Here is a 27181-nt window from a genome sequence, read left to right as displayed (position 1 = left end):
GTGCTTGCTCATAGGGGGTCGTTTTGACCGTTGGGGTTTTTCATAATTATTGTATGGCCTTGCCTTGCAATGTGGAGCGCCTTGGGGCAAGTGTTTGTTGTGATTTGGCGCTATATAAGAAAAAAAGTTGATTGATTGATTGATTGGCCTCCCAGAAATATCGACATCTGGGAGATCTCTGCTCTGAGATGACTAATTTTCTGTTGTAATGTCTTTTTCCATTGTGGTACTGATTTTGGTTCTTCTGCCTGAATAATGGGGGATTAATTTGCTTTGTATGTACCATGCCGCTCCATAATTTACACAATTTATTTCTGATAATGTGGTTCCTTGTGGAACCAGTTTAGTCAATCCCAGGTTGACTTTCTGCAGCATACTTTTGAACGTTTTATTCTCCTTTAATTTTATCAATTTAGGGCGCTCATCCACCTGTGCACTAATCATGGTCAGCATCTTGATATGGCACACCTGTGAGGTGGGATGGATTATCTCAGCAAAGGAGAAGTGCTCACTATCACAGATTTAGACTGGTTTGTGAACAATATTTGAGGGAAATGGTGATATTGTGTATGTGGAAAAAGTTTTAGATCTTTGAGTTCATCTCATACAAAATGGGAGCAAAACCAAAAGTGTTGCATTTATATTTTTGTTGAGTGTAATTCAGCATCCATGAAAAGTTTTTGTGTAATAAAGTTGTGTCTCTGGGTGGTAAGTCAGCCCCTTGGTATATCTTTTTTACTTGGGCAATGATGGCGAAATAGTCTTTGCCATTCTTTACTTTGTTCTCTCTGGTTGGTGTATTTTATTTTCGCATACGGGGAAGACCCAGGACACGCTGGAGGGACTACATCTCTTGGCTGGCTTGGGAATGCCTTGAGGTTCCCCCGGAGGAGCTGGGGGAGGTGTGTGTGGATCGGGAGGTCTGGGCAGCTTTGCTTGAGCTGCTGCCCCCGCGACCCGACTCCGGATAAAGCGGAAGAAAATGGATGGATGGATGGATGGATGGATATTCCGTTGCTCACAACAATACCCACTCTTCCTCCCTCTTCCACTGACTCCCCTCCAACTCAAGCCGTTTCCCCTCCTCCATCGACTGATGATCCTTTATTACTTCTTTGTGGGCTTCTTCCTTTATTTTTTGTATGTCCTCTGCTGTCAGATATTTTGTAATTTGAGAGGCAATCGATTGTAATTTTGCAGTTGTGGTGGCTTCTTTCTTTTCCGTTGGTAAATCCGCTTCATTTATCCGCTCCTCAAATACTGCCTTTTTCCTTCTGCCCCACTTCTCATGCCTTGAGTAAGCAAAGCAGTAGAAGTTCGTTTTCTTCTCTTCAATGATCCAATTTACAGTGGCGTAGTTTCGTAGATTTCTTTTGGCCCTTTGAGGCTGTTGCTGCTGGAGTCCAGGATCAGAACTGTGCTGATCTGATGGGTTATCCAGCTGAGTGCTCCCGCAGAAGAGATCATTCCCTGCAGCACTGACAGAAGTTGCACCATTGCTTTACTCACACACCCTGATGCCTAGGCGTGATTTGGGGACCTTTTTATCCTGGGAGACATCCGGCCAGTACAATTTGCTATTTTTCGACTTTTTCATATTTGCTTTGTGGAGTTTTTAGCTAGGGTTCATTTTCATTGAAACGTCCTCATACAGAAATCTCTCCCCGCAAACCCTCTTCACAGTGGGGCCGAGGCAAGTGTCCAGTAGGAACTCCAAACCCACCGAGGAAATTTGCTGTGTGTGAAATTTGCTGTATGTGTCAATATCTGTGCTATGAATGTACTCTTAAAAGCATTTCATGCTACGACTAACAGAAAGATATTTTTTAGGGGGGTGCATTTTACGGCAACCAGTTTGCCACGAAATGCACCCCCTCCTATCTCCAGCCTGGAAGGTGTCACATTGACGAAATTTGCTGTATCTATCAGTATCTGTGCTATGAATATACTCTTAAAAGCATTTCATGCTACGACTAACAGAAGGATATTTTTATGGGGGTGCATTTTATGGCAAGCCAGTTTGCCACGAAGTGCACCCCCTATCTCTCCCCTGGAAGGTGTCACATTGATGAAATTGGCTGTATCTATCAGTATCTGTGCTATGAATTTACTCTTAAAAGCATTTCATGCTATGACTAACAGAAGGATATTTTTATGGGGGTGCATTTTACAGCAAGCCAGTTTGCCACGAAATGTACCCCCTCCTATCTCCCGCCTGGAAGGTGTCACATTGACGAAATTTGCTGTATCTATCAGTATCTGTGCTATGAATATGAGGTCTGTTAGAAAAGTATCCGACCTTATTTTTTAAAAAAACCATATGGATTTGAATCACGTGTGATTACATCAGCCAAGCTTGAACCCTCGTGCGCATGCAAGTTTTTTCACGCCTGTCGGTGACATCATTCGCCTGTGAGCACGCCTTGTGGAAGGAGTGGTCCACCCCCCTCGTTGGAATTCCTTTGTCTGAGAAGTTGCTGAGAGACTGGCGCTGTGCTTGATCAATCAATCAATTCAATCAATCAATTTTTTTTATATAGCGCCAAGTCACAACAAACAGTTGCCCCAAGGCGCTTTATATTGTAAGGCAAGGCCATACAATAATTATGTAAAACCCCAACGGTCAAAACGACCCCCTGTGAGCAAGCACTTGGCTACAGTGGGAAGGAAAAACTCCCTTTTAACAGGAAGAAACCTCCAGCAGAACCAGGCTCAGGGAGGGGCAGTCTTCTGCTGGGACTGGTTGGGGCTGAGGGAGAGAACCAGGAAAAAGACATGCTGTGGAGGGGAGCAGAGATCGATCACTAATGATTAAATGCAGAGTGGTGCATACAGAGCAAAAAGAGAAAGAAACAGTGCATCATGGGAACCCCCCAGCAGTCTACGTCTATAGCAGCATAACTAAGGGATGGTTCAGGGTCACCTGATCCAGCCCTAACTATAAGCTTTAGCAAAAAGGAAAGTTTTAAGCCTAATCTTAAAAGTAGAGCGGGTGTCTGTCTCCCTGATCTGAATTGGGAGCTGGTTCCACAGGAGAGGAGCCTGAAAGCTGAAGGCTCTGCCTCCCATTCTACTCTTACAAACCCTAGGAACTACAAGTAAGCCTGCAGTCTTAGATCGAAGTGCTCTATTGGGGTGATATGGTACTACGAGGTCCCTAAGATAAGATGGGACCTGATTATTCAAAACCTTATAAGTAAGAAGAAGAATTTTAAATTCTATTCTAGAATTAACAGGAAGCCAATGAAGAGAGGCCAATATGGGTGAGATATGCTCTCTCCTTCTAGTCCCCGTCAGTACTCTAGCTGCAGCATTTTGAATTAACTGAAGGCTTTTTAGGGAACTTTTAGGACAACCTGATAATAATGAATTACAATAGTCCAGCCTAGAGGAAATAAATGCATGAATTAGTTTTTCAGCATCACTCTGAGACAAGACCTTTCTGATTTTAGAGATATTGCGTAAATGCAAAAAAGCAGTCCTACATATTTGTTTAATATGCGCTTTGAATGACATATCCTGATCAAAAATGACTCCAAGATTTCTCACAGTATTACTAGAGGTCAGGGTAATGCCATCCAGAGTAAGGATCTGGTTAGACACCATGTTTCTAAGATTTGTGGGGCCAAGTAGCAATAACTTCAGTTTTATCTGAGTTTAAAAGCAGGAAATTAGAGGTCATCCATGTCTTTATGTCTGTAAGACAATCCTGCAGTTTAGCTAATTGGTGTGTGTCCTCTGGCTTCATGGATAGATAAAGCTGGGTATCATCTGCGTAACAATGAAAATTTAAGCAATACCGTCTAATAATACTGCCCAAGGGAAGCATGTATAAAGTGAATAAAATTGGTCCTAGCACAGAACCTTGTGGAACTCCATAATTAACTTTAGTCTGTGAAGAAGATTCCCCATTTACATGAACAAATTGTAATCTATTAGACAAATATGATTCAAACCACCGCAGCGCAGTGCCTTTAATACCTATGGCATGCTCTAATCTCTGTAATAAAATTTTATGGTCAACAGTATCAAAAGCAGCACTGAGGTCTAACAGAACAAGCACAGAGATGAGTCCACTGTCCGAGGCCATAAGAAGATCATTTGTAACCTTCACTAATGCTACGTTCCCTGAAAGTCATTTTTGGTTCTGTTTTGGTTCTCACTTGGTTGGCGGGAAAGTTTAATTTTGGTTCCCAGAACGTTCCTGGAACACGAGCCCTTGGTTCCGGTTCGGTTCTTGCTACGTTCCCTGAAAGTCATTTTTGGTTCTGTTTTGGTTCTCACTTGGTTGGCAGGAAAGTTTAATTTTGGTTCTCAGAACATTACGCATGTGGTTCCCATTTGGTTCCCTAACCGTTCTCACACCGTCCCTTTATTCTTGTTCATGTCATGTTTGTTCCCTCAGTGTTCCCATATGGTTCCCATAACCTTGTTGGTTACATATTTGGTTCCCTAGACGTGCTCCTGATGTTCCCCCAACCTTGTTTATTATGTGTTGGTTCCCCTACTACATTCTAGTAACCTTGTTGGTGTACCCCGCCTCGCGCTCTATGACTGCTGGGATAGGCTCCAGCCCCCCGTGACCCTTAATTGGACTAAGCGGTAGAAGATGGATGGATGGATGGATGTTCTTTCCCATAATGTTGTCATCATAAAGAGCTGGCCTTATGGCTGCTCTCTAAGTGTCTCTGTTTTTCCTTACAATATAAAGCGCCTTGGGGCGACTGTTGTTGTGATTTGGCGCTATATAAATAAAACTGATTTGATTTGATATTTCTGTAGTTTGTAATTCATTGTAAAAGTTTTGCATGCATGACAGCTGTTTACTTCAGTGCATAAGCAGTGATGAATGACTAGGCAAATGTTGCAGGACGAGAATGTTTAATAGAAAAATATCAGGAATACAACATGGATAAGAGGGTAACAGTGCAACATTATAATACTATTTTGTAATAAAATGCAATCAAGGCAGAAAAAATACAATATAAATAAAATACAAAAAATAATTATAAAAATGGGTGCGGGTGCAAATTTTGGTGTGCGTTTTCAGTCTTGAGGACCAGCTGACCTAAAAAGAATAAACAAAAAGTTTAAACCAACTTAGTGCCAATGTTTCATTTAATTATTGTGACTATTCAGCGATTGATAAAAGACAGACTGAAGTTTAATTTACCATCTGTGTGGTGCAAACTTCAGTGCATGCCCAATGCACTCCTCAATATCTGCTACCTTCATGACAGGGAAGTTCTGCATGCAGGCCTCTACAAATAGAAGTTAAAAAAAGTTACACATTTAAATCTCAATCAAACTTGGCATAACACTGATTTGGAAAATATACCCGTTAAACTTACCTGTTATAACTTTGCAAAAGGCCAGGTTCTGGAATGCCTTTTTTACTCTCCTCCCCCTCAGGCTGTACTGCCCCAGGACGTGGTTGGTTGCCACCTGGCGTAGAATACGGTGAACGGCGGCCCCTGGATTCGCCCCTCCCAGGCTTTCAAGGAAACGTTTCTACAAAAAACAAAAACCAAAACAAACGATGAAATGAAAACGAATGTGGAGAGCTTATGTGGTCTACTTTCATTAGTCAAATCAAATACATTACATGCAATACATACATTTTCATATATAATTATGACCAATTAATTACCATTTGGTTCCTTCTGTCTGGTTGAGCCAGACTCCTGTCTAGCTCCTCCACTGCACTGCATTGACCCAACAGCACCTCTTCCTGCAGAGGAGGCTGAGGCTGGTTTGAGACCACAGCAGCCTCCAACATCTCAGACTTCTTCTCCATACCCTCCATCCTCCTTGTCATACGCCCCATGTGCTCTTCCATTGCTAGGTGAATTTTTGATAGAATTCATATTAGTTTTTGAACTTAATATACTTGTAATATGTGAAAATGTGTGTATATAGTACTTACTACTTTTTAAATCATCTGTTGTTCTCAATAGGAGCCTCTTCGTTTCCTCCATGACTAAAGGTAGAATTGAGATGAAATTCATTGTAGTTTTATACCCAATACACTTTTCCTGTGTGAGCATCAAGTGTGTATGAAGTACTTATGCTTTATTAGGACAGCCATGCCTGAAGCCCCCTCCTCTTCGCCATGGGTCATTCCTGAAGTTTTTGAAAAGAAAATTTAGTGTTTGCTTTCTTGGTTAGGAACTTGTAATCAGATAGTAAATATAAAATTCAAAGCAAATATACCCTCAACTGCCTGGGATGATGTTTGTTCCTCAATATATGAGTCTTCCAATGTCCGACGGCTGGGTGCATGGGTTGAGGGACTGGCGGCTACACAGCTGGGAGGCGTTGGCACATCTGAATAGAAAGATGACACAAATGTAATTTATTTTATGGTGGGATTGTTATGAATGTAATTTCAAAACAGAAACCCATGCTAATACATCACACAACTGGAAAAAAGCTTAGATGATGGTGGTGGAGGCATGTGTAGATCTGAAAAGAAAACGAAGAACCAATTAGATTAATCAGATAACATGCATTGGGTTATTCTGCAAAGATATTGGCACCAAGCTACGTAAGATTGTTGTGTGGGCCGCCAGAAGAGGAGGTACTGCTGGCCCACCACCAGAGGGCGACCTGTCTGGAGTGCGGGCTCCAGGCACCAGAGGGCGCAGCCGCCTCACAGGAGCAGCCAGGGTGACAGCTGTCACGCATCACCTGTAACAGCTGTTACCAATCATCTGATCGGCAGGAGTATATCAGCAGGACGACGTCTCCACCTCTTTGCCGAGATATCGTTCTACCTGGAAGGTAATATTCTCAGCTCACTGTGTGATAGTAATCTTTTGTGACTTTGTGCGTTATATAACAGACTCCTTTTCCAACGAGAGGTGGAGGTAGTTTTCCTGCCGTGCGGATTGCTGGGTGCAAACGCGCCCTCATTTAACTGTTCTTTGTTCCTCGCCAGCAGTACCAGGTCCGACACGCGGAGGCAGTGGCCACCTGGGAGTTCGGGACTTGGCGGCTCCAGTATTCCCGGGGTCCTGTGGTGGAGGAAACCGTGTGGTTCCGGTTCTACTTCGGAGAGGCGTCTCCTATCTTCGAGCCTGCCCACACGACACCTTTGTAAATTGAATTTTGTCCATTATTGTAATCCGTTGTATTTGTTGTGCACGTTCGCAACAGTAAAGTGTTGTTATTTGACCTATTCCATTGTCCGTTCATTTGCGCCCCCTGTTGTGGGTCCGTGTACTTACACTTTCCCAACAAAGATGATTTGACAAACTTACCCACTGGGTTTTCACATGGAACCACAGTCCTGGCCTGCTTCCTTGGCTGTGGAGGCGACTCATCTGCAATGAAAGACCATAATTTGTACCGACAGGGAAACAAATATTGAATTGTGTACATAATTCAGTCTGTACTGAAGAGGCCTTACCCTCACTGGAGGAATATGTCCGGGGAGGCCTGCGCACTCTTTTTCCATTATTGGCTGTGCCATCATCAGTCTCTGGGCATGAATTCTCCATGTATTGCAGACATTTCTTGTCTGCCAGCTCGTAGTTGTCTGTGTAAGGAGATGATTTTTGAGCAAGGAGAAGATCAAAGCTGTATTTCCATGCATAGAAAGAATTCTGAATCTTTTCAATATAGTGCATAGCAAAGATAGCTCACCTGTTGTGTGCCATACTTTCCTAATAGGATGTTTCGCCCAGCTGATGTTGAGCGCAGCAAGGTTCATCACCCGCTTACGGACGTTCACGTTTGTCCACGAGCACTGTAAGCCCCCGTTTGGTCAAAAAAAAAGAAAAAAAAGAAAATCATATGTGAAATCAGTGTGGTGGAAAAAAACTATAAACCGCTTACTTGAGCAGTCGTCTCCAGCCATGTGGATGGCACCACTGCCATTGCACTATCCATAAACTCAACCACAGTGAAACTCATCTGTTAATTAAAAAAAAGGCAAAATTAGCATAGAAAAAGAGCCCTATATATGTTACAAATTGAATTTCCAAAGACTGTGTCAGGTGTTTATATAATGCAGTTGTTATTCAATTCTACATATATACAGTACACAGCATCAAAAACATTCACAGTCAAGTCAAGGTATAAAAAAGGTAAAAAGCCAAGTTAAAAACCTAAAAATCATGTAGGACCGTCAAGAAAACATTTGTTTGTGTCTGTCTCTCCTCAATCATCACAGCCTGTGTTGTGAGTTCACGTTCTGGCAACAGCTTCATTAAACAGTCTCTCTTTTTCACTCTGAAACATCCGATGATTCTTGAATCACAAGGATTTGTGAACAGAGGATCCACCTTTTCAAACACCTTGTCATTCCTCTCCTCAATGGCCTCACAGCATTTGTCACCTGCTAAGATGTAGGCATTGTTGGGTCTTCCAATTTTCTTTTTTTGTGCTGGAGCTGTGCTGCTTGGACCCTGTTCCATCTGACGGAATTTGTTCACCTTCAACCATGAAAACTTCGTCAACAACTTTCCCAGCCCGTAGCGTAAGATACCTGCTCTTCTTAGCTTTAAACACCATGCCTGACCATGTCACTAACTCTTGTAACCGCTCCACCAACTTCTTGGCTCTCCATTCCTCCGCTTCTAGAACTGTCAGGTCGTCCATAAAGGCCTTTAGCTGGTACTCATCACCACCACAGCTTCTTATAATCACTTCCATCACTAAAATGAACAAGACAGGTGATATTGCACATCCCATTGCAATACCTTTCTCCAGTCGCATGAATTTAGTCGTGAACTCCTCCATCGTAAACCGAAACTTAAATTTTCCGAAGTACTTCTCAACTGCCTGCTGCAACTTTCCTGGGACGTGGAAGAAATCCAAAGCGAACCGAATCATTCTATGTGGGACAGAACCATAGGCGTTGGCCAAATCCAACCATATCACATGGAGCTCCTTCTTTACATTCTTTTCTTGCATTATCCTATTCCAGATCATAGACACATGCTCAAGGCAACCTGGAAAACCAGGAATACCCGCTTTCTGCTGGTATTGATAAGGCTATTAGCCAGCAGAAATTGGGTTAGTCTCTTTGCAAGCACCGTGAAGAAGATCTTGCCCTCAACATTTAACAAAGATATTGGTCTGAATTGACCAAGAGACACAGCGTCCTCCTTTGGTATGTAAATTCCATCAGCAATGCACCAACTGTTGGGTATCTCACCAGACTCCCAAACACTCGCAAGCAATTTCCAGAGACACTTTGTCAGCTCCAGACAGTTCTTGTACACTGCATACGTGATCCCATTTGGGCCTCCGGCTGCCTTTGCTCTGGCTTTCCTAACGACCAGCTGTACTTCACATAGCCGTATCCTACACAGGTCGAAAGGCACTTCAGGTTCTTGTGGTCTATTAAGGCCATCTATACTCTCTACTTGGATATTCCTGTTTGGATCAGCATAGGTCGTCATCAAGGCTTCCTCAAGCTGCTGTCTTGGTATCTTCAGGGTCCCACTTGTCTTCTCTGCGAAAACCTTTGTAAACTTGAAGGGGTCCTCTGTGAAGTCCTTTCAGGCCTTCCTAGATTCTCTACGCCTCACTGCTTTCCTCTCTGCCTTCGCCAAGTTGCTAATACCATTTCTTGCCAGATTTACCAACTCATCGATTGCTACCACCTTTTCCCCACTTGCCTCTCTCTTTGCCCTCCGTAACCGCTGTACTTCTTTCCTTAACTCTTTGATTTTCCTCCTTCGCCTATTGATCTGATCCTTTTCTTCCATCTTCTTCTGCACCTTCCGCTTAATTACACCAAATCTTGATCTTCCATACTCACACACCATCTTGGAGAAATTCTCCATTCTTCTCACAGGCTTTCCTCTAAGCATGCCAATGGCTGGAACTAGGTCCTCCTCCATGCTTTTCCAATCTGCCTTGTTCTGTGAACGCGGTCCTTTGCTTCATCCACTACAGCTTCTGTAAGGGCACTGTGGTTGAGCTCCAGGCCCTCATTAACCGCTGACTTATCAGTTTGCACTGAGCGTTGAATGTCTGTCACAATGCGACCGCACTTCATCTTTGTCTGGTGGATCTTCCGCCCTTTTTCGGATTTAAACACACGTCCACAACCTTGGCATTGTCGCTGGTTACTAGATTGTCCATTTGAAACATTTTCAGTATCGTTATCATGAAATTCCATTGTTGCACCATTTGTTGAACTCGTGAGCCACTGTTTTACATCTGCACTTGGTCTAGGCGGCTCTTCCTGACCGCAGATGAGCCGGAGGGTTACTTATTGGTCCGGGACTGCCGGACTTGGGCAGGCGTGACCCCCAAAAGGCAAATCGCCTTCCTACCATCACTACAAACGCCTAGCCAGGTCCTATTTGGCTGTCTAGACCTGTTATAACTGGACCGCCTGCAGCTGCTGCTTCTCTTCGCCACTCAAAGAGCAACAGGGCGGACAGCTCACGCCCTTTTCGGAACTCTGCCCGGTCGCCGCTCTCTTCACGGTTGGCACTGGTAACCAGCGGAAATAGAGAAAAGTATGCCAAAAAGTGCTATTTCCCAGGGCCTGGGTCGTCAGCTGAGCGCTATCACTCCTCGGGATTTCGACCCATTAAGCTCAGTATCCCTCATGATAGTCAATCAATCAATCAATCAATTTTTTTATATAGCGCCAAATCACAACAAACAGTTGCCCCAAGGCACTTTATATTGTAAGGCAAGGCCATACAATAATTATGTAAAACCCCAACGGTCAAAACGACCCCCTGTGAGCAAGCACTTGGCTACAGTGGGAAGGAAAAACTCCCTTTTAACAGGAAGAAACCTCCAGCAGAACCAGGCTCAGGGAGGGGCAGTCTTCTGCTGGGACTGGTTGGGGCTGAGGGAGAGAACCAGGAAAAAGACATGCTGTGGAGGGGAGCAGAGATCAATCACTAATGATTAAATGCAGAGTGGTGCATACAGAGCAAAAATAGAAAGAAACAGTGCATCATGGGAACCCCCCAGCAGTCTACGTCTATAGCAGCATAACTAAGGGATGGTTCAGGGTCACCTGATCCAGCCCTAACTATAAGCTTTAGCAAAAAGGAAAGTTTTAAGCCTAATCTTAAAAGTAAAGAGGGTGTCTGTCTCCCTGATCTGAATTGGGAGCTGGTTCCACAGGAGAGGAGCCTGAAAGCTGAAGGCTCTGCCTCCCATTCTACTCTTACAAACCCTAGGAACTACAAGTAAGCCTGCAGTCTGAGAGCGAAGCGCTCTATTGGGGTGATATGGTACTACGAGGTCCCTAAGATAAGATGGGACCTGATTATTCAAAACCTTATAAGTAAGAAGAAGAATTTTAAATTCTATTCTAGAATTAACAGGAAGCCAATGAAGAGAGGCCAATATGGGTGAGATATGCTCTCTCCTTCTAGTCCCCGTCAGTACTCTAGCTGCAGCATTTTGAATTAACTGAAGGCTTTTTAGGGAACTTTTAGGACAACCTGATAATAATGAATTACAATAGTCCAGCCTAGAGGAAATAAATGCATGAATTAGTTTTTCAGCATCACTCTGAGACAAGACCTTTCTGATTTTAGAGATATTGCATAAATGCAAAAAAGCAGTCCTACATATTTGTTTAATATGCGCTTTGAATGACATATCCTCATCAAAAATAACTCCAAGATTTCTCACAGTATTACTAGAGGTCAGGGTAATGCCATCCAGAGTAAGGATCTGGTTAGACACCATGTTTCTAAGATTTGTGGGGCCAAGTACAATAACTTCAGTTTTATCTGAGTTTAAAAGCAGGAAATTAGAGGTCATCCATGTCTTTATGTCTGTAAGACAATCCTGCAGTTTAGCTAATTGGTGTGTGTCCTCTGGCTTTAGATAAAGCTGGGTATCATCTGCGTAACAATGAAAATTTAAGCAATACCGTCTAATAATACTGCCTAAGGGAAGCATGTATAAAGTGAATAAAATTGGTCCTAGCACAGAACCTTGTGGAACTCCATAATTAACTTTAGTCTGTGAAGAAGATTCCCCATTTACATGAACAAATTGTAATCTATTAGACAAATATGATTCAAACCACCGCAGCGCAGTGCCTTTAATACCTATGGCATGCTCTAATCTCTGTAATAAAATTTTATGGTCAACAGTATCAAAAGCAGTACTGAGGTCTAACAGAACAAGCACAGAGATGAGTCCACTGTCCGAGGCCATAAGAAGATCATTTGTAACCTTCACTAATGCTGTTTCTGTACTATGATGAATTCTAAAACCTGACTGAAACTCTTCAAATAGACCATTCCTCTGCAGATGATCAGTTAGCTGTTTTACAACTACCCTTTCAAGAATTTTTGAGAGAAAAGGAAGGTTGGAGATTGGCCTATAATTAGCTAAGATAGCTGGGTCAAGTGATGGCTTTTTAAGTAATGGTTTAATTACTGCCACCTTAAAAGCCTGTGGTACATAGCCAACTAACAAAGATAGATTGATCATATTTAAGATCGAAGCATTAAATAATGGTAGGGCTTCCTTGAGCAGCCTGGTAGGAATGGGGTCTAATAAACATGTTGATGGTTTGGATGAAGTAACTAATGAAAATAACTCAGACAGAACAATCGGAGAGAAAGAGTCTAACCAAATACCGGCATGACTGAAAGCAGCCAAAGATAACGATACGTCTTTGGGATGGTTATGAGTAATTTTTTCTCTAATAGTTAAAATTTTGTTAGCAAAGAAAGTCATGAAGTCATTACTAGTTAAAGTTAATGGAATACTCAGCTCAATAGAGCTCTGACTCTTTGTCAGCCTGGCTACAGTGCTGAAAAGAAACCTGGGGTTGTTCTTATTTTCTTCAATTAGTGATGAGTAGAAAGATGTCCTAGCTTTACGGAGGGCTTTTTTATAGAGCAACAGACTCTTTTTCCAGGCTAAGTGAAGATCTTCTAAATTAGTGAGACGCCATTTCCTCTCCAACTTACGGGTTATCTGCTTTAAGCTACGAGTTTGTGAGTTATACCACGGAGTCAGGCACTTCTGATTTAAAGCTCTCTTTTTTAGAGGAGCTACAGCATCCAAAGTTGTCTTCAATGAGGATGTAAAACTATTGACGAGATACTCTATCTCCCTTACAGAGTTTAGGTAGCTACTCTGCACTGTGTTGGTATATGGCATTAGAGAACATAAAGAAGGAATCATATCCTTAAACCTAGTTATAGCGCTTTCTGAAAGACGTCTAGTGTAATGAAACTTATTCCCCACTGCTGGGTAGTCCATCAGAGTAAATGTAAATGTTATTAAGAAATGATCAGACAGAAGGGAGTTTTCAGGGAATACTGTTAAGTCTTCTATTTCCATACCATAAGTCAGAACAAGATCTAAGATATGATTAAAGTGGTGGGTGGAGTCATTTACTTTTTGAGCAAAGCCAATAGAGTCTAATAATAGATTAAATGCAGTGTTGAGGCTGTCATTCTCAGCATCTGTGTGGATGTTAAAATCGCCCACTATAATTTTTTCAAAAACTGTGAGGCACAGCCGAGTGGACACCATTCGAGAAATTCAGCTGGTTTTCTGTGAAAATTTTAACGGCTGATGAGAGATTTTGGATTGTTTCTATCGCTGTAAGGACATCCCACTGAGCGGGACGTCGCGCAGCGCTCCGAGGCGAAGTCGTCATCCTGTTTCAAGCTGAAAACCTCCAAATGTAAGCCTCTGTTGACCCAGGACGTCATGAGAGAACAGAGAACTTTCAGAAGAGGTCGGAATCAGCAGTTTATCCAGACATTCCACTGTTAAAGGAGATTTTTTAATGAAAGACATGCGGACAGATTGGCGCGTCGGCTCGCAGCCGGCGCGGCGTTCCCACCACAGGAAAAAGAGTTTATGTCAAAGCTTGTCCCACACTTTGCAGTACATACGTTGCTTCTCGTGTAAATAATCCTTGAAGCCCTGCACTTGACAGACAACATGGTGATGGGGAGTGGTCACGTGACTGCAAGAGGTCTAGACGTGTGGATTCCATATAATAGGTGAGCACGGCACTATGTCACATCCGGTTAGCAACGTGACCCCAACGAATGGGATTTGTTGTCAGCAGCTCTGCTAGACAATGGGGGCGGGGTGTTCTGGGCTGTGTACACAGTAAATGCCAGGCTGTCCACAGGGGTCATGAATAAAATAACAATCCATGTCCTTGTTTACACAGATTGGCTGTGACGTGTCAAAGGTGGTACCACCATACCTGTCTACAGAAGCGTCCTTTGAATCAGGAGTACCTGTGCCCTGGGTGCAAGTGATGGTATCTCTTGTGTTCAAAAGTAGCACGGCATGTTTTGGAAACATTTAATCGATTGTTAGTGATTGTTAGTTTGTCATTTTATTGATAATATATATATAAATTTTAATATTCTTTATACTGGGTTTATTGCAACTGCAATATTTTTTTTAGGTTTTCATATAATGGCTTAAATACTTATTTTAATATTGTGTTTCTTATGTTTGCAGTGGTATTATAATATAACAAGACAGTTTATTTAACGTTATGTTATTGCTTAAATATTTATTTTAATATTGTATTTCTAATCATATGTACAGTGGTGTTATAATTACAAGATAGTTTATTTGTTAACTTTTTATGTTATTGCTTAAATATTTATTTTAATATTATATTTCTAATCATATGTACAGTGGTGTTATAATTACAACATAGTTTATTTGTTAACTTTTTATGTTATTGCTTAAATATTTATTTTAATATTGTATTTCTAATCAAATGTACAGTGGTGTTATAATTACAACATAGTTTATTTGTTAACTTTTTATGTTCTTGCTTAAATATTTATTTTAATACTGTATTTCTAAAAATTTACAGTGGTGTTCTTCCTTCACGGATGAATATACAGCAATTCTTGTATATTCGTCCGTGAATTGTTCTGTGAATTATTTCTGTAATTTATGTTTGTATCAAGGCCCAAGCAGAGGGTCACCCCTTTGAGTCTGGTCTGCTTGAGGTTTCTTCCTCAGAGGGAGTTTTTCCTTACCACTGTTGCTCTGGGGGTTGGTAAGGTTAGACCTTACCTGTGTGAAGCGCCTTGAGGCAACTCTGTTGTGATTTGGCACTATATAAAGGAAATAAATTGAAATTGTGTTATAATTACAAGACAGTTTATTTGTTAACTTTTTTTATATTATTGCTTAAATATTTATTTTAATATTGTATTTCTAATCATATGTACAGTGGTGTTATAATTACAAGATAGTTTATTTGTTAACTTTTTATGTTGTTGCTTAAATATTTTTTTAATATTGTATTTCTTATCATTTTAAACTGGTGTTATAATTACAAGACAGTTTGTTAACTTTTTTATATTATTGCTTAAATATTTTAATTTTATTGCATATCGTGTTTAAAGCGGTGTTTCAAAAAAAATAAACAGTTTATACGTTTAGGTTTCTTAGGTAATTGCTCAAATATTTTAATATTGCAGTTGACATTAAAAGGTTAGGGGTTAGGGTTAGGGTTACCTAAAAGTTCCCTGAAAAGCCTTCAGTTGATTCAAAATGCTGCAGCTAGAGTACTGACGGGGACTAGAAGGAGAGAGCATATCTCACCCATATTGGCTTCTCTTCAATGGCTCCCTAATTCCAGAATAGAATTTAAAATTCTTCTTCTTACTTATAAGGTTTTGAATAATCAGGTCCCATCTTATCTGAGGGACCTCATAGTACCATATCACCCCAATAGAGCGCTTCGCTCTCAGACTGCAGGCTTACTTGTAGTTCCTAGGGTTTTTAAGAGTAGAATGGGAGGCAGAGCCTTCAGCATTCAGGCTCCTCTCCTGTGGAACTAGCTCCCAATTTGGATCAGGGAGACAGACACCCTCTCTACTTTTAAGATTAGGCTTAAAACTTTCCTTTTAGGACAAACGTTTTAGGACAACCTGATAATGAATTACAATAGTCCAGCCTAGAGGAAATAAATGCATGAATTAGTTTTTCAGCATCACTCCGAGACAAGACCTTTCTAATTTTAGAGATATTGCGCAAATGCAAAAAAGCAGTCCTACATATTTGTTTAATATGCGCAAGTACAATAACTTCAGTTTTATCTGAATTTAAAAGCAGGAAATTAGAGGTCATCCATGTCTTTATGTCTGTAAGATATTCCTGCAGTTTAACTAATTGGTGTGTGTCCTCTGGCTTCATGGATAGATAAAGCTGGGTATCATCTGCGTAACAATGAAAATTTCAGCAATGCTTTCTATTAATACTCCCTAAGGGAAGCATGTATAAAGTGAATAAAATTGGACCTTGTGGAACTCCATAATTAACCTTAGTCTGTGAAGAAGACTCCCCATTTACATGAACAAATTGTAATCTATTAAATAAATATGATTCAAACCACCGCAGTGCAGTGCCTTTAATACCTATGTCATGCTCTAATCTCTGTAATAAAATTTTATGGTCAACAGTATCAAAAGCTGCACTGAGGTCTAACAGGACAAGCACAGAGATGAGTCCACTGTCTGAGGCCATAAGAAGATCATTTGTAACCTTCACTAATGCTGTTTCTGTACTATGATGAATTCTGAAACCTGACTAAAACTCTTCAAATAGACCATTTCTCTGCAGATGATCAGTTAGCTGTTTTACAACTACCCTTTCAAGAATTTTTGAGAGAAAAGGAAGGTTGGAGATTGGCCTATAATTAGCTAAGATAGCTGGGTCAAGTGATGGCTTTTTAAGTAATGGTTTCATTACCCACACCTTAAAAGCCTGTGGTACATAGCCAACTAATAAAGATAGATTGATCATATTTAAGATCAAAGCATTAATTAATGGTAGGGCTTCCTTGAGCAGCCTGGTAGGAATGGGGTCTAATAGACATGTTGATGGTTTGGAGGAAGTAACTAATGAAAATTACTCAGAGAGAACAATCGGAGAGAAAGAGTCTAACCAAATACCAGCATTACTGAAAGCAGCCAAAGATAACGATATGTCTTTGGGATGGTTATGAGTAATTTTTTTCTCTAATAGTTAAAATTTTATTAGCAAAGAAAGTCGTGAAATCAATACTAGTTAAAGTTAAAGGAATATTCGGCTCAAAGGAGCTATGACACTTTGTCAGCCTGGCTACAGTGCTGAAAAGAAACCTGGGGTTGTTCTTATTTTCTTCAATTAGTGATGAGTAGTAAGATGTCCTAGCTTTACGGAGGGCTTTTTTATAGAGCAACAGACACTTTTTCCAGGCTAAGTGAAGATCTTCAAAATTAGTCAGACACCATTTCCTATCCCACTTACGGGCTATCTGCTTTAAGCTGCGAGTTTGTGAGTTATACCATGGAGTCAGGCGCTTCTGATTTAAGGCTCTCTTTTTCGGAGGAGCTACAGCATCCAAAGTTGTGCTCAATGAGGCTGTAAAACTATTGACGAGATAATCTATCTCACTCACAGAGTTTAGGTAGCTACTCTGCACTGTGTTGGTATATGGCATTGGAGAACATAACAAAGAAGGAATCATATCCATAAACCTATTTACAGTGCTTTCCGAAAGACTTCTACTGTAATGAAACTTATTCCCCACTGCTGGTAGTCCATTAAAGTAAATGTAAATGTTATTAAGAAATGATCAGACAAAAAGGGGTTTTCAGGGAATACTGTTAAGTCTTCAATTTCCATACCATAAGTCAGAACAAGATCTAAAGTATGGTTAAAGTGGTGGGTGGACTCATTTACATTTTGAGCGAAGCCAATTGAGTCTAATAATAGATTAAATGCAGTGTTGAGGCTGTCATTCTCAGCATCTATGTGGATGTTAAAATCGCCCACTATAATTATCTTATCAATCAATCAATCAATTTTTTTATATAGCGCCAAATCACAACAAACAGTTGCCCCAAGGCGCTTTATATTGTAAGGCAAGGCCATACAATAATTATGTAAAACCCCAACGGTCAAAACGACCCCCTGTGAGCAAGCATCTTATCTGAGCTAAGCACTAAGTCAGACAAAAGGTCTGAAAATTCACAGAGAAACTCACAGTAACGAGCAGGTGGACGATAGATAACAACAAATGAAACTGACTAGTCAAGCTTTCAAATGAATTAAAGCTCTGTCTGGGTTTTTGATTAATTAATAAGCTGGAGTGGAAGATTGCTGCTAATCCTCCCCCTCGGCCCGTGCTATGAGCATTCTGACAGTTAGTGTGACTCGGGGGTGTTGACTCATTTAAACTAACATATTCATCCTGCTGTAACCAGGTTTTTGTAAGGCAGAATAAATCAATATTTTGATCAATTATTATATCATTTACTAACAGGGACTTAGAAGAGAGAGACCTAATGTTTAATAAACCACATTTAACTGTTTTAGTCTGTGGTGCAGTTGAAGGTGCTATATTCTCTCTCTCTCACACAGATGTCTGATTTATGAACAAGTTAGGTTGCTGTTCATCAATTAATAGCTGAAGTTAACCTTCACTTACCGTGGTCCCTGCTTCGTCCACCTGTTGAACTTCTTCTCCGCCACTTGCTGAGGCTGCCACAGATGTGGATGCTCTGCATCCACGCGAAGCAAACATGTCTGTTATTTTAAGGCATTTTGCAGCATCTGCCTGAAGGGCCACTGGCGCACTGTGTAGCCCAACCGAGGCCCAAGATGGAGGGGTAATTGGCCTGCCCCTCACCTCATTGGTCCAGGCCACAATCAATCATGACTAAAGGGCCGATCTACCAGTTTATGCACCAATAGGAGGGTTTATACGAGGTCTATTAGAAAAGAAACCAACCTTTTTATTTTTTTATAAAAATATTTGGATTTGAGTCACGTGCGATTACATCAGCCAACCTTGAGCCCTCGTGCGCATGCGTGAGTTTCTTCACGCCTGTCGGTTACGTCATTCGCCTGTGGGCAGGCTTTGAATGAGGAGTGGTCCACCCCTCCCGTCGGAATTCTTTTGTCTGACTTCTTCCTGAGAGACTGGCGCTTTGCTTGATCAAAATTTTTTCAGAACCTGTGAGGCACATCGAAGTGGACACCATTCGAGAAATTCAGCTGGTTTTCGGTGAAAATTTTAATGGCTGATGAGAGATTATGGAGTGTTACTGTCGCTTTAAGGACTTCCCACGGAGCGGGACGTCACGGAGCGGGACGTCACGGAGCGGGACGTCACGGAGCGGGACGTCGCGCCGCGCTCGGAGGCACCGTCAGCCTGTTTCGAGCTGAAAACCTCCAAATTTAATTTCTCGAATGGTGTCCACTTCGATCTGCCTCACAGGTTCTGAAAAAATTTTGATCAAGCAAAGTGCCAGTCTCTCAGGAAGAAGTCAGACAAAGGAATTCTGACGGGAGGGGTGGACCAGTGCTCACTCAAAGCCTGCCCACAGGCGAATGACGTAACCGACAGGCATGAAAAAACTCACACATGCGCACGAGGGTTCAAGGTTGGCTGATGTAATCGCACGTGATTCAAATCCAAATATTTTTATAAAAAAATAAAAAGGTCGGTTTCTTTTCTAATAGACCTCGTATACCGGTATCCAGTGTTGCCACAGTTACTTTGAAAAAGTAATCCAATTACTGATTACTCCTTGAAAAAGTAACTTACTTTACTGATTACTCAGTTGTAAAAGTAACTAAGTTAGATTACTAGTTACTTTTTAGTTACTTTCCCCAGCTGCCCACAACAACCCTCTGCCACCTCAACATGACAATACTTGTTTTGCCAAAACTCACTTTATAGTCACGCTTTCTTGACTTCAATGAAAATATATACTTGTTTTATAAAAAGTAAAATAAAGACCTCTTTCTTGACCTCATATTTAACTGTTGACAGCACTGTAACAGTAAAACTTGTAATTTCTAACCTACATTGTTAATTAATGTAACTATTAAATTCTTTCTAACATTTAAATTTTCTCTAAACATTTTACTTGTCGAAATTATTATTATTTTAAGTAGTATTAGTAGTTGTAATAAAAAAAGGCTTCAAAACTGGACCTTTAATCTAGGGGTGTTGTGAGGGGGGCACATCCCTGCCCCACGCCCCCATTCCATCTGGATTCCTCCCCTGCTTTGGCGTTTGAGCACAAAGAATGAATAACATTTATTTATGCAGAAAACATGACCAGATTTACAGGTAAGAAAGTTTTATTGTGTTTTCACATCATGTGGTCCTCAGAAAGAGAGTTTAGGTGCATTTGAGTGGAAAATAGTGTTAAATGTTGACGCATCGCGGAGGATCAGCTGTTTTAACATGCAGATACGGAGCGGCTCAATTCAGCTCTAAATAAGTCCGCGCTTTAAGAGGTGAGGATGAGTTGTAGCTGCTACAAAAAAAAAAACAAAAAAAAAACTCCGCAGCCCAGTAGGCCATCAGGCCACCGGGCAAATGCCCGGTGTGCAATACTATCAGTCCAGCGGTGGTGAGAGCCAACCACCAGTAGAGGCAAGCAAGAGCCAAACAATATTTGAGAGAAATGGGTCTTTTGTGTATATAGAAAATGTTTTAAATGTTAAGTTCAGTTCATGAAAACAGAGCAAAAACAACAACGTTGCATTTATATTTTTGTTCAGTGTATGCAGAAAATATATTTAACACACACTTCCAAAAATACACGTTCTTTCTACTTTTGTGTTGTGTGTAATTTTTTTTATCACAACAATAATAATAGTTTTCATCATACTAATAATTATGATAATGATGAGGATGAGGATACTCTGAATAAATTAATATATTATACAGACATAATACATATACAGACAATAGGAATATGGGTTGTGGGGGTTTTTTTGGGGGGGGGTGTTGGGCTCAAGGGGGTCTGGCCCGGGGAGGAATTAATTGAAGAACCGCCACTGCTCTCCCCTTCCCCGCCAATAAATCTACGTATTTCCATAAGTTAAGTAACTAGTTAGACAGAAAATATATTTCACACTCTTCCAAAAATACAGTTCTTTTCACTTGTGTTGTATTTGTAAATTAAATTACATGGAATGATAACCATTGTTTTGATTACATTTTTATAATAATAATAATAGTTCTGATGATGATTAGGATACTCTGAATAAATTAATATATTATATACAGACATAATACATATAATAGGAATGGACGTTAATTTCAACAGGGTCCTCAAACATTCCACAGTGATTCAATCTGTATATTCATTTATAACATCAATGAATAAAATTAAAATCATTTAAACAAATAAACACTAAAACAAACACCATCGTGTGATGAAACGTCATGAAATAAACATGAAAATATCAGACGCTTCGTTCCTACAGAACAAAAGCAGCCAATTAGTGCTCGAAAATATGAACATATTCTGTTCACTTGACATAGAATAAGGATCATACTGATTTGTGTATGTTTTTGTTGGGAAAACTGTGTATCTGTGCTGTTAAATGTGAGTTTAAAGGCGACAACGTTCAAATGCGCGTTCCCGCGAAGGGGGTGCATTTCACGGCAGGGGTACTGAATCGGGCACAACACCTGCCACTGATCGGTAGTGATGGCAGTTTTGAAGCCTCATGAACCAATGAGCCACTGTAACACAACTGGCTGAAAATTGACACTGCTTCGACGTGTTTGATACAGTTTGAAGGGTGACATCTGCTGGATTGCTTTGAGAATGACCTTGAGCGAGTGCCCTGATAAATGTTAGCATTAATTCATGACTGATGTGGTTTGTTCTTGAAAAATAATAAAAAAAAAATTGTCATATGTATTATTGTGTCTTTTTAATGTAATAAATAGTCCCTACAGATGCACACATAATGGTAATGAAAGCCTTTATTGTAGACTATATGTAGATTTGTGTTATCATTCCTCAAACTATATTTGGATAAAATGTGACGGGAAAAGTGAGAAAGACATGTGCTTCTGCAACTGGTGCTCATGTTGCTGTAATTTGTAAATTAGAATAGAGGGGATAGGAGACGGTGATTGTGCAACTTTCAACAATTTTTATTCAAAAAAAGAATAATTTCAACGGTGCTGGACTTTAATCGGCTCCTCTTCTGCCTCACCACCTCTCCAGCTTTGGAGAAGACCCGCTCACAAGGCACTGATGTTGCTGCATCAACAAATATTTTTTTCCATTCTCTGTAAATTGGGATAGACTGCAACTCGTGTCGCCGAGTATTTGAGCGGGTCTTCTCCTCTGGAGGTGGGCATATCTTGGGTCAAACCTTTGTAGTAAAGCCCTGAAGGCTTTGCTCTCCACTATTTTGAACGGTTGTGCATCTTCCACAACATAGTCCACCAGTGCCTCATCCAGATCAGCTTGTCTGCCTTTAATGGAAATACAGTCTGACATGCTGAGCTATTTTTGTTTATGAGTATGTTTTAATCTTAGATAAAGAATAAAATACAGCTTACATGGCCTGATTCCTGCTCCAGGAGCAGAAACAGAAGCAGCAGCCATTGATGTCTCGGGATGTTTGGACCTCAGGTGTCATTGAAGACGTATTGTTACTGTACCTCAACTCTAGAACACAAATCAAGCACTTGACCTTTTTGGGGCTTATTAGATCAAAGTTCTCCCAAGCAACTGATCGTGCTCTTTTTGGAACTGGCTCCTCCATGTCCCTTCTTCACCACTACTCACCTTTCTCACACCTTTCACTTCAACAAAATCACAGCTCTTCAGTCACTCAGCTCAATCAATCAATCAATTTTTTTATATAGCGCCAAATCACAACAAACAGTTGCCCCAAGGCGCTTTATATTGTAAGGCAAGGCCATACAATAATTATGTAAAACCCCAACGGTCAAAACGACCCCCTGTGAGCAAGCACTTGGCTACAGTGGGAAGGAAAAACTCCCTTTTAACAGGAAGAAACCTCCAGCAGAACCAGGCTCAGGGAGGGGCAGTCTTCTGCTGGGACTGGTTGGGGCTGAGGGAGAGAACCAGGAAAAAGACATGCTGTGGAGGGGAGCAGAGATCGATCACTAATGATTAAATGCAGAGTGGTGCATACAGAGCAAAAAGAGAAAGAAACAGTGCATCATGGGAACCCCCCAGCAGTCTAAGTCTATAGCAGCATAACTAAGGGATGGTTCAGGGTCACCTGATCCAGCCCTAACTATAAGCTTTAGCAAAAAGGAAAGTTTTAAGCCTAATCTTAAAGTAGAGAGGGTGTCTGTCTCCCTGATCTGAATTGGGAGCTGGTTCCACAGGAGAGGAGCCTGAAAGCTGAAGGCTCTGCCTCCCATTCTACTCTTACAAACCCTAGGAACTACAAGTAAGCCTGCAGTCTGAGAGCGAAGCGCTCTATTGGGGTGATATGGTACTACGAGGTCCCTAAGATAAGATGGGACCTGAGTATTCAAAACCTTATAAGTAAGAAGAAGAATTTTAAATTCTATTCTAGAATTAACAGGAAGCCAATGAAGAGAGGCCAATATGGGTGAGATATGCTCTCTCCTTCTAGTCCCCGTCAGTACTCTAGCTGCAGCATTTTGAATTAACTGAAGGCTTTTTAGGGAACTTTTAGGACAACCTGATAATAATGAATTACAATAGTCCAGCCTAGAGGAAATAAATGCATGAATTAGTTTTTCAGCATCACTCTGAGACAAGACCTTTCTGATTTTAGAGATATTGCGTAAACGCAAAAAAGCAGTCCTACATATTTGTTTAATATGCGCTTTGAATGACATATCCTCATCAAAAATGACTCCAAGATTTCTCACAGTATTACTAGAGGTCAGGGTAATGCCATCCAGAGTAAGGATCTGGTTAGACACCATGTTTCTAAGATTTGTGGGGCCAAGTACAATAACTTCAGTTTTATCTGAGTTTAAAAGCAGGAAATTAGAGGTCATCCATGTCTTTATGTCTGTAAGACAATCCTGCAGTTTAGCTAATTGGTGTGTGTCCTCTGGCTTCATGGATAGATAAAGCTGGGTATCATCTGCTTAACAATGAAAATTTAAGCAATACCGTCTAATAATACTGGTCAACAGTATCAAAAGCAGCACTGAGGTCTAACAGAACAAGCACAGAGATGAGTCCACTGTCCGAGGCCATAAGAAGATCATTTGTAACCTTCACTAATGCTGTTTCTGTACTATGATGAATTCTAAAACCTGACTGAAACTCTTCAAATAGACCATTCCTCTGCAGATGATCAGTTAGCTGTTTTACAACTACCCTTTCAAGAATTTTTGAGAGAAAAGGAAGGTTGGAGATTGGCCTATAATTAGCTAAGATAGCTGGGTCAAGTGATGGCTTTTTAAGTAATGGTTTAATTACTGCCACCTTAAAAGCCTGTGGTACATAGCCAACTAACAAAGATAGATTGATCATATTTAAGATCGAAGCATTAAATAATGGTAGGGCTTCCTTGAGCAGCCTAGTAGGAATGGGGTCTAATAAACATGTTGATGGTTTGGATGAAGTAACTAATGAAAATAACTCAGACAGAACAATCGGAGAGAAAGAGTCTAACCAAATACCGGCATCACTGAAAGCAGCCAAAGATAAAGATACGTCTTTGGGATGGTTATGAGTAATTTTTTCTCTAATAGTTAAATTTTGTTAGCAAGAAAGTCATGAAGTCATTACTAGTTAAAGTTAATGGAATACTCAGCTCAATAGAGCTCTGACTCTTTGTCAGCCTGGCTACAGTGCTGAAAAGAAACCTGGGGTTGTTCTTATTTTCTTCAATTAGTGATGAGTAGAAAGATGTCCTAGCTTTACGGAGGGCTTTTTTATAGAGCAACAGACTCTTTTTCCAGGCTAAGTGAAGATCTTCTAAATTAGTGAGACGCCATTTCCTCTCCAACTTACGGGTTATCTGCTTTAAGCTACGAGTTTGTGAGTTATACCACGGAGTCAGGCACTTCTGATTTAAAGCTCTCTTTTTTAGAGGAGCTACAGCATCCAAAGTTGTCTTCAATGAGGATGTAAAACTATTGACGAGATACTCTATCTCACTTACAGAGTTTAGGTAGCTACTCTGCACTGTGTTGGTATATGGCATTAGAGAACATAAAGAAGGAATCATATCCTTAAACCTAGTTACAGCGCTTTCTGAAAGACTTCTAGTGTAATGAAACTTATTCCCCACTGCTGGGTAGTCCATCAGAGTAAATGTAAATGTTATTAAGAAATGATCAGACAGAAGGGAGTTTTCAGGGAATACTGTTAAGTCTTCTATTTCCATACCATAAGTCAGAACAAGATCTAAGATATGATTAAAGTGGTGGGTGGACTCATTTACATTTTGAGCAAAGCCAATAGAGTCTAATAATAGATTAAATGCAGTGTTGAGGCTGTCATTCTCAGCATCTGTGTGGATGTTAAAATCGCCCACTATAATTATCTTATCTGAGCTAAGCACTAAGTCAGACAAAGGTCTGAAAATTCACAGAGAAACTCACAGTAACGACCAGGTGGATGATAGATAACAACAAATAAAACTGGTTTTTGGGACTTCCAATTTGGATGGACAAGACTAAGAATCAAGCTTTCAAATGAATTAAAGCTCTGTCTGGGTTTTTGATTAATTAATAAGCTGGAATGGAAGATTGCTGCTAATCCTCCGCCTCGGCCCGTGCTACGAGCATTCTGACAGTTAGTGTGACTCGGGGGTGTTGACTCATTTAAACTAACATATTCATCCTGCTGTAACCAGGTTTCTGTAAGGCAGAATAAATCAATATGTTGATCAATTATTATATCATTTACCAACAGGGACTTAGAAGAGAGAGACCTAATGTTTAATAGACCAAATTTAACTGTCTCTGATCTACCTATAATATATAGTCTGACCAATAACCTGTGTTGATGTACTGTGTGAATAAATGTTGCATATGAATGGATGCCTGTTGTGTGTGGTGTGTGTCTGTCTATGTTAGATCCCATGTGTATGTACTAAATGAACTCTAAACTAGACCTAAGTTTAAACTAATGCTTTCCTTGGCTCCGATTCACGTGGTAATAACAGTGTCAATAACAATGTCGCTAGCAATCTACTCCTCTCAAAAACCCACAGTTTGAGCCGCGATTCAGATCTCATTTAAATACTTGGCGGGTCGTATTGAAACGCCCAGATTATTCAAATTTTGACGTAACGAGGCCTCGCTCGCAGTGGTCACGTGATGGGGGCGTGCTCGACACGCTGCTCACTGACACTTCTGGTTCAAAAAGCTCGATGCTGTGTCGAGCAGACTGACTCGAGCTTAACATCACTACTGATTGGTCAGAGAATGTCATCACTGATGAGTCATGCGCGCACCATCCGAGACGAAAATCAAAACCCGCCATTTTTAAATAGTCACAGCGGCATTACAGCGACCGTCCTTTTCTTTCCTTTCATGGCGAGTTTTTTTTTTTTTTTTACTCGCACAAAACCACACTGTGGTCTGTGGATGAGGTGTTTGTGTTTGGTGGCGGAGGAGAGAATACAGAGAGGTGGATGAAGCGATCCGAAATGAGAAAATCTCCCAGTCTTTGGCCGCACCCAGCAGGTAGTACGTAGACCGAAGTTCGCGGTAGTTATGGCTGTTTTCGCGGTGGAAAGGGGCGGAGCATTTCGCCGGCGTTTTGACCGCCGTACTATCCGCAAATATGTGGATAAAGCACCGCTAAATCCCCCAAATAAAGCAGCGTTTTGACGCCGTAGCATCCGGCACACGTCAGGCAACGGGGGTTAATACCCAGTTCTATCCTTTAGAATCGCAGGTTAAGACACGCGTGAGAACGGCGGTGTTCTGCTGCCGCCCATAATGCCCTGTGTACCTCAGGTTAATACCCAGGTTTTTATTCAGGCAAATCCTGCGTTACTCCAGGATCTTTTGCATATAGGCACCGCCCTCAGAGTATAATAGGCTGAAGCAGCAGGAATACATGCCTCTGTCACTGCAAGGGGAGGGAGATCATGCTCAGCCTTTTCTTCTCCTTTCCCCCTCCTCAACGTGTTGCTCCGTCTCCACCACAGGGCTACCCTCTGCTTCTGAACCAGACCTCTTGGTAAGTCCTTGCCGCTGCCAGTTTTCTTTTAGGAGGCATACTGGACCTTCTCTGCAAAAATATCTAGAGCTGGCTGCGAGTAAGAGACCTGCATGCAGCGCACTAGCGTTTTTATACTGACCGCCGCCTATCGGCCGTTTGGAACACCGTTAACCAGGAGGTGGCGTTTAGAACACCGTACTGTCCGCTAGAGCCACCGTTTTGTCTGCCTCTGTCGCCGGTTAAAACGCCATTGAGGACGCCGATGTGGGCTCTATTGC

General features: G+C 41.1%; 1 protein-coding gene and 1 long non-coding RNA gene across 5 annotated transcripts; one reads left to right on the top strand and one right to left on the bottom strand.

Moving 5' to 3' along the window:
- The first annotated feature begins 619 nt into the window (after positions 1–619).
- Positions 620–13691, top strand: LOC117513215. Of its 2 annotated transcripts, XR_004561483.1 has the most exons (3): positions 620–631; positions 5164–5283; positions 13679–13691. It is a non-coding gene; the product is annotated as an uncharacterized LOC117513215 (long non-coding RNA). The 2 variants fall into 2 exon arrangements; XR_004561482.1 differs by lacking the exon at positions 13679–13691 and having other exon boundaries at positions 5164–5287.
- Positions 4940–10558, bottom strand: LOC117513214. Of its 3 annotated transcripts, XM_034173507.1 has the most exons (9): positions 7840–10558; positions 7648–7750; positions 7412–7540; positions 7263–7325; positions 6424–6465; positions 6214–6327; positions 6066–6123; positions 5927–5980; positions 5717–5841 (listed from the first exon to the last, which is right to left on the bottom strand). In XM_034173507.1, exons 1-8 carry the CDS (start codon positions 7915–7917, stop codon positions 5938–5940), a joined length of 630 nt encoding a protein of 209 aa, XP_034029398.1. In that variant the 5' UTR covers positions 7918–10558; the 3' UTR covers positions 5717–5841; positions 5927–5937. The 3 variants fall into 3 exon arrangements, with proteins under 3 accessions (XP_034029400.1, XP_034029398.1, XP_034029399.1); XM_034173509.1 differs by lacking the exons at positions 7263–7325; positions 7412–7540; positions 7648–7750; positions 7840–10558 and adding exons at positions 4940–5068; positions 5174–5261; positions 5352–5511 and having other exon boundaries at positions 5651–5841; positions 6424–6600; XM_034173508.1 differs by lacking the exon at positions 6424–6465.
- Positions 13692–27181: the final 13490 nt, after the last annotated feature.

Source organism: Thalassophryne amazonica, chromosome 7 (assembly GCF_902500255.1).
Source record: "Thalassophryne amazonica chromosome 7, fThaAma1.1, whole genome shotgun sequence".
In the NCBI taxonomy this organism is placed as follows: Eukaryota; Metazoa; Chordata; class Actinopteri; order Batrachoidiformes; family Batrachoididae; genus Thalassophryne; species Thalassophryne amazonica.
The sequence above is the reverse complement of the archived record's forward strand: the minus strand, read 5'-3'. Positions and strand labels throughout refer to the sequence as shown.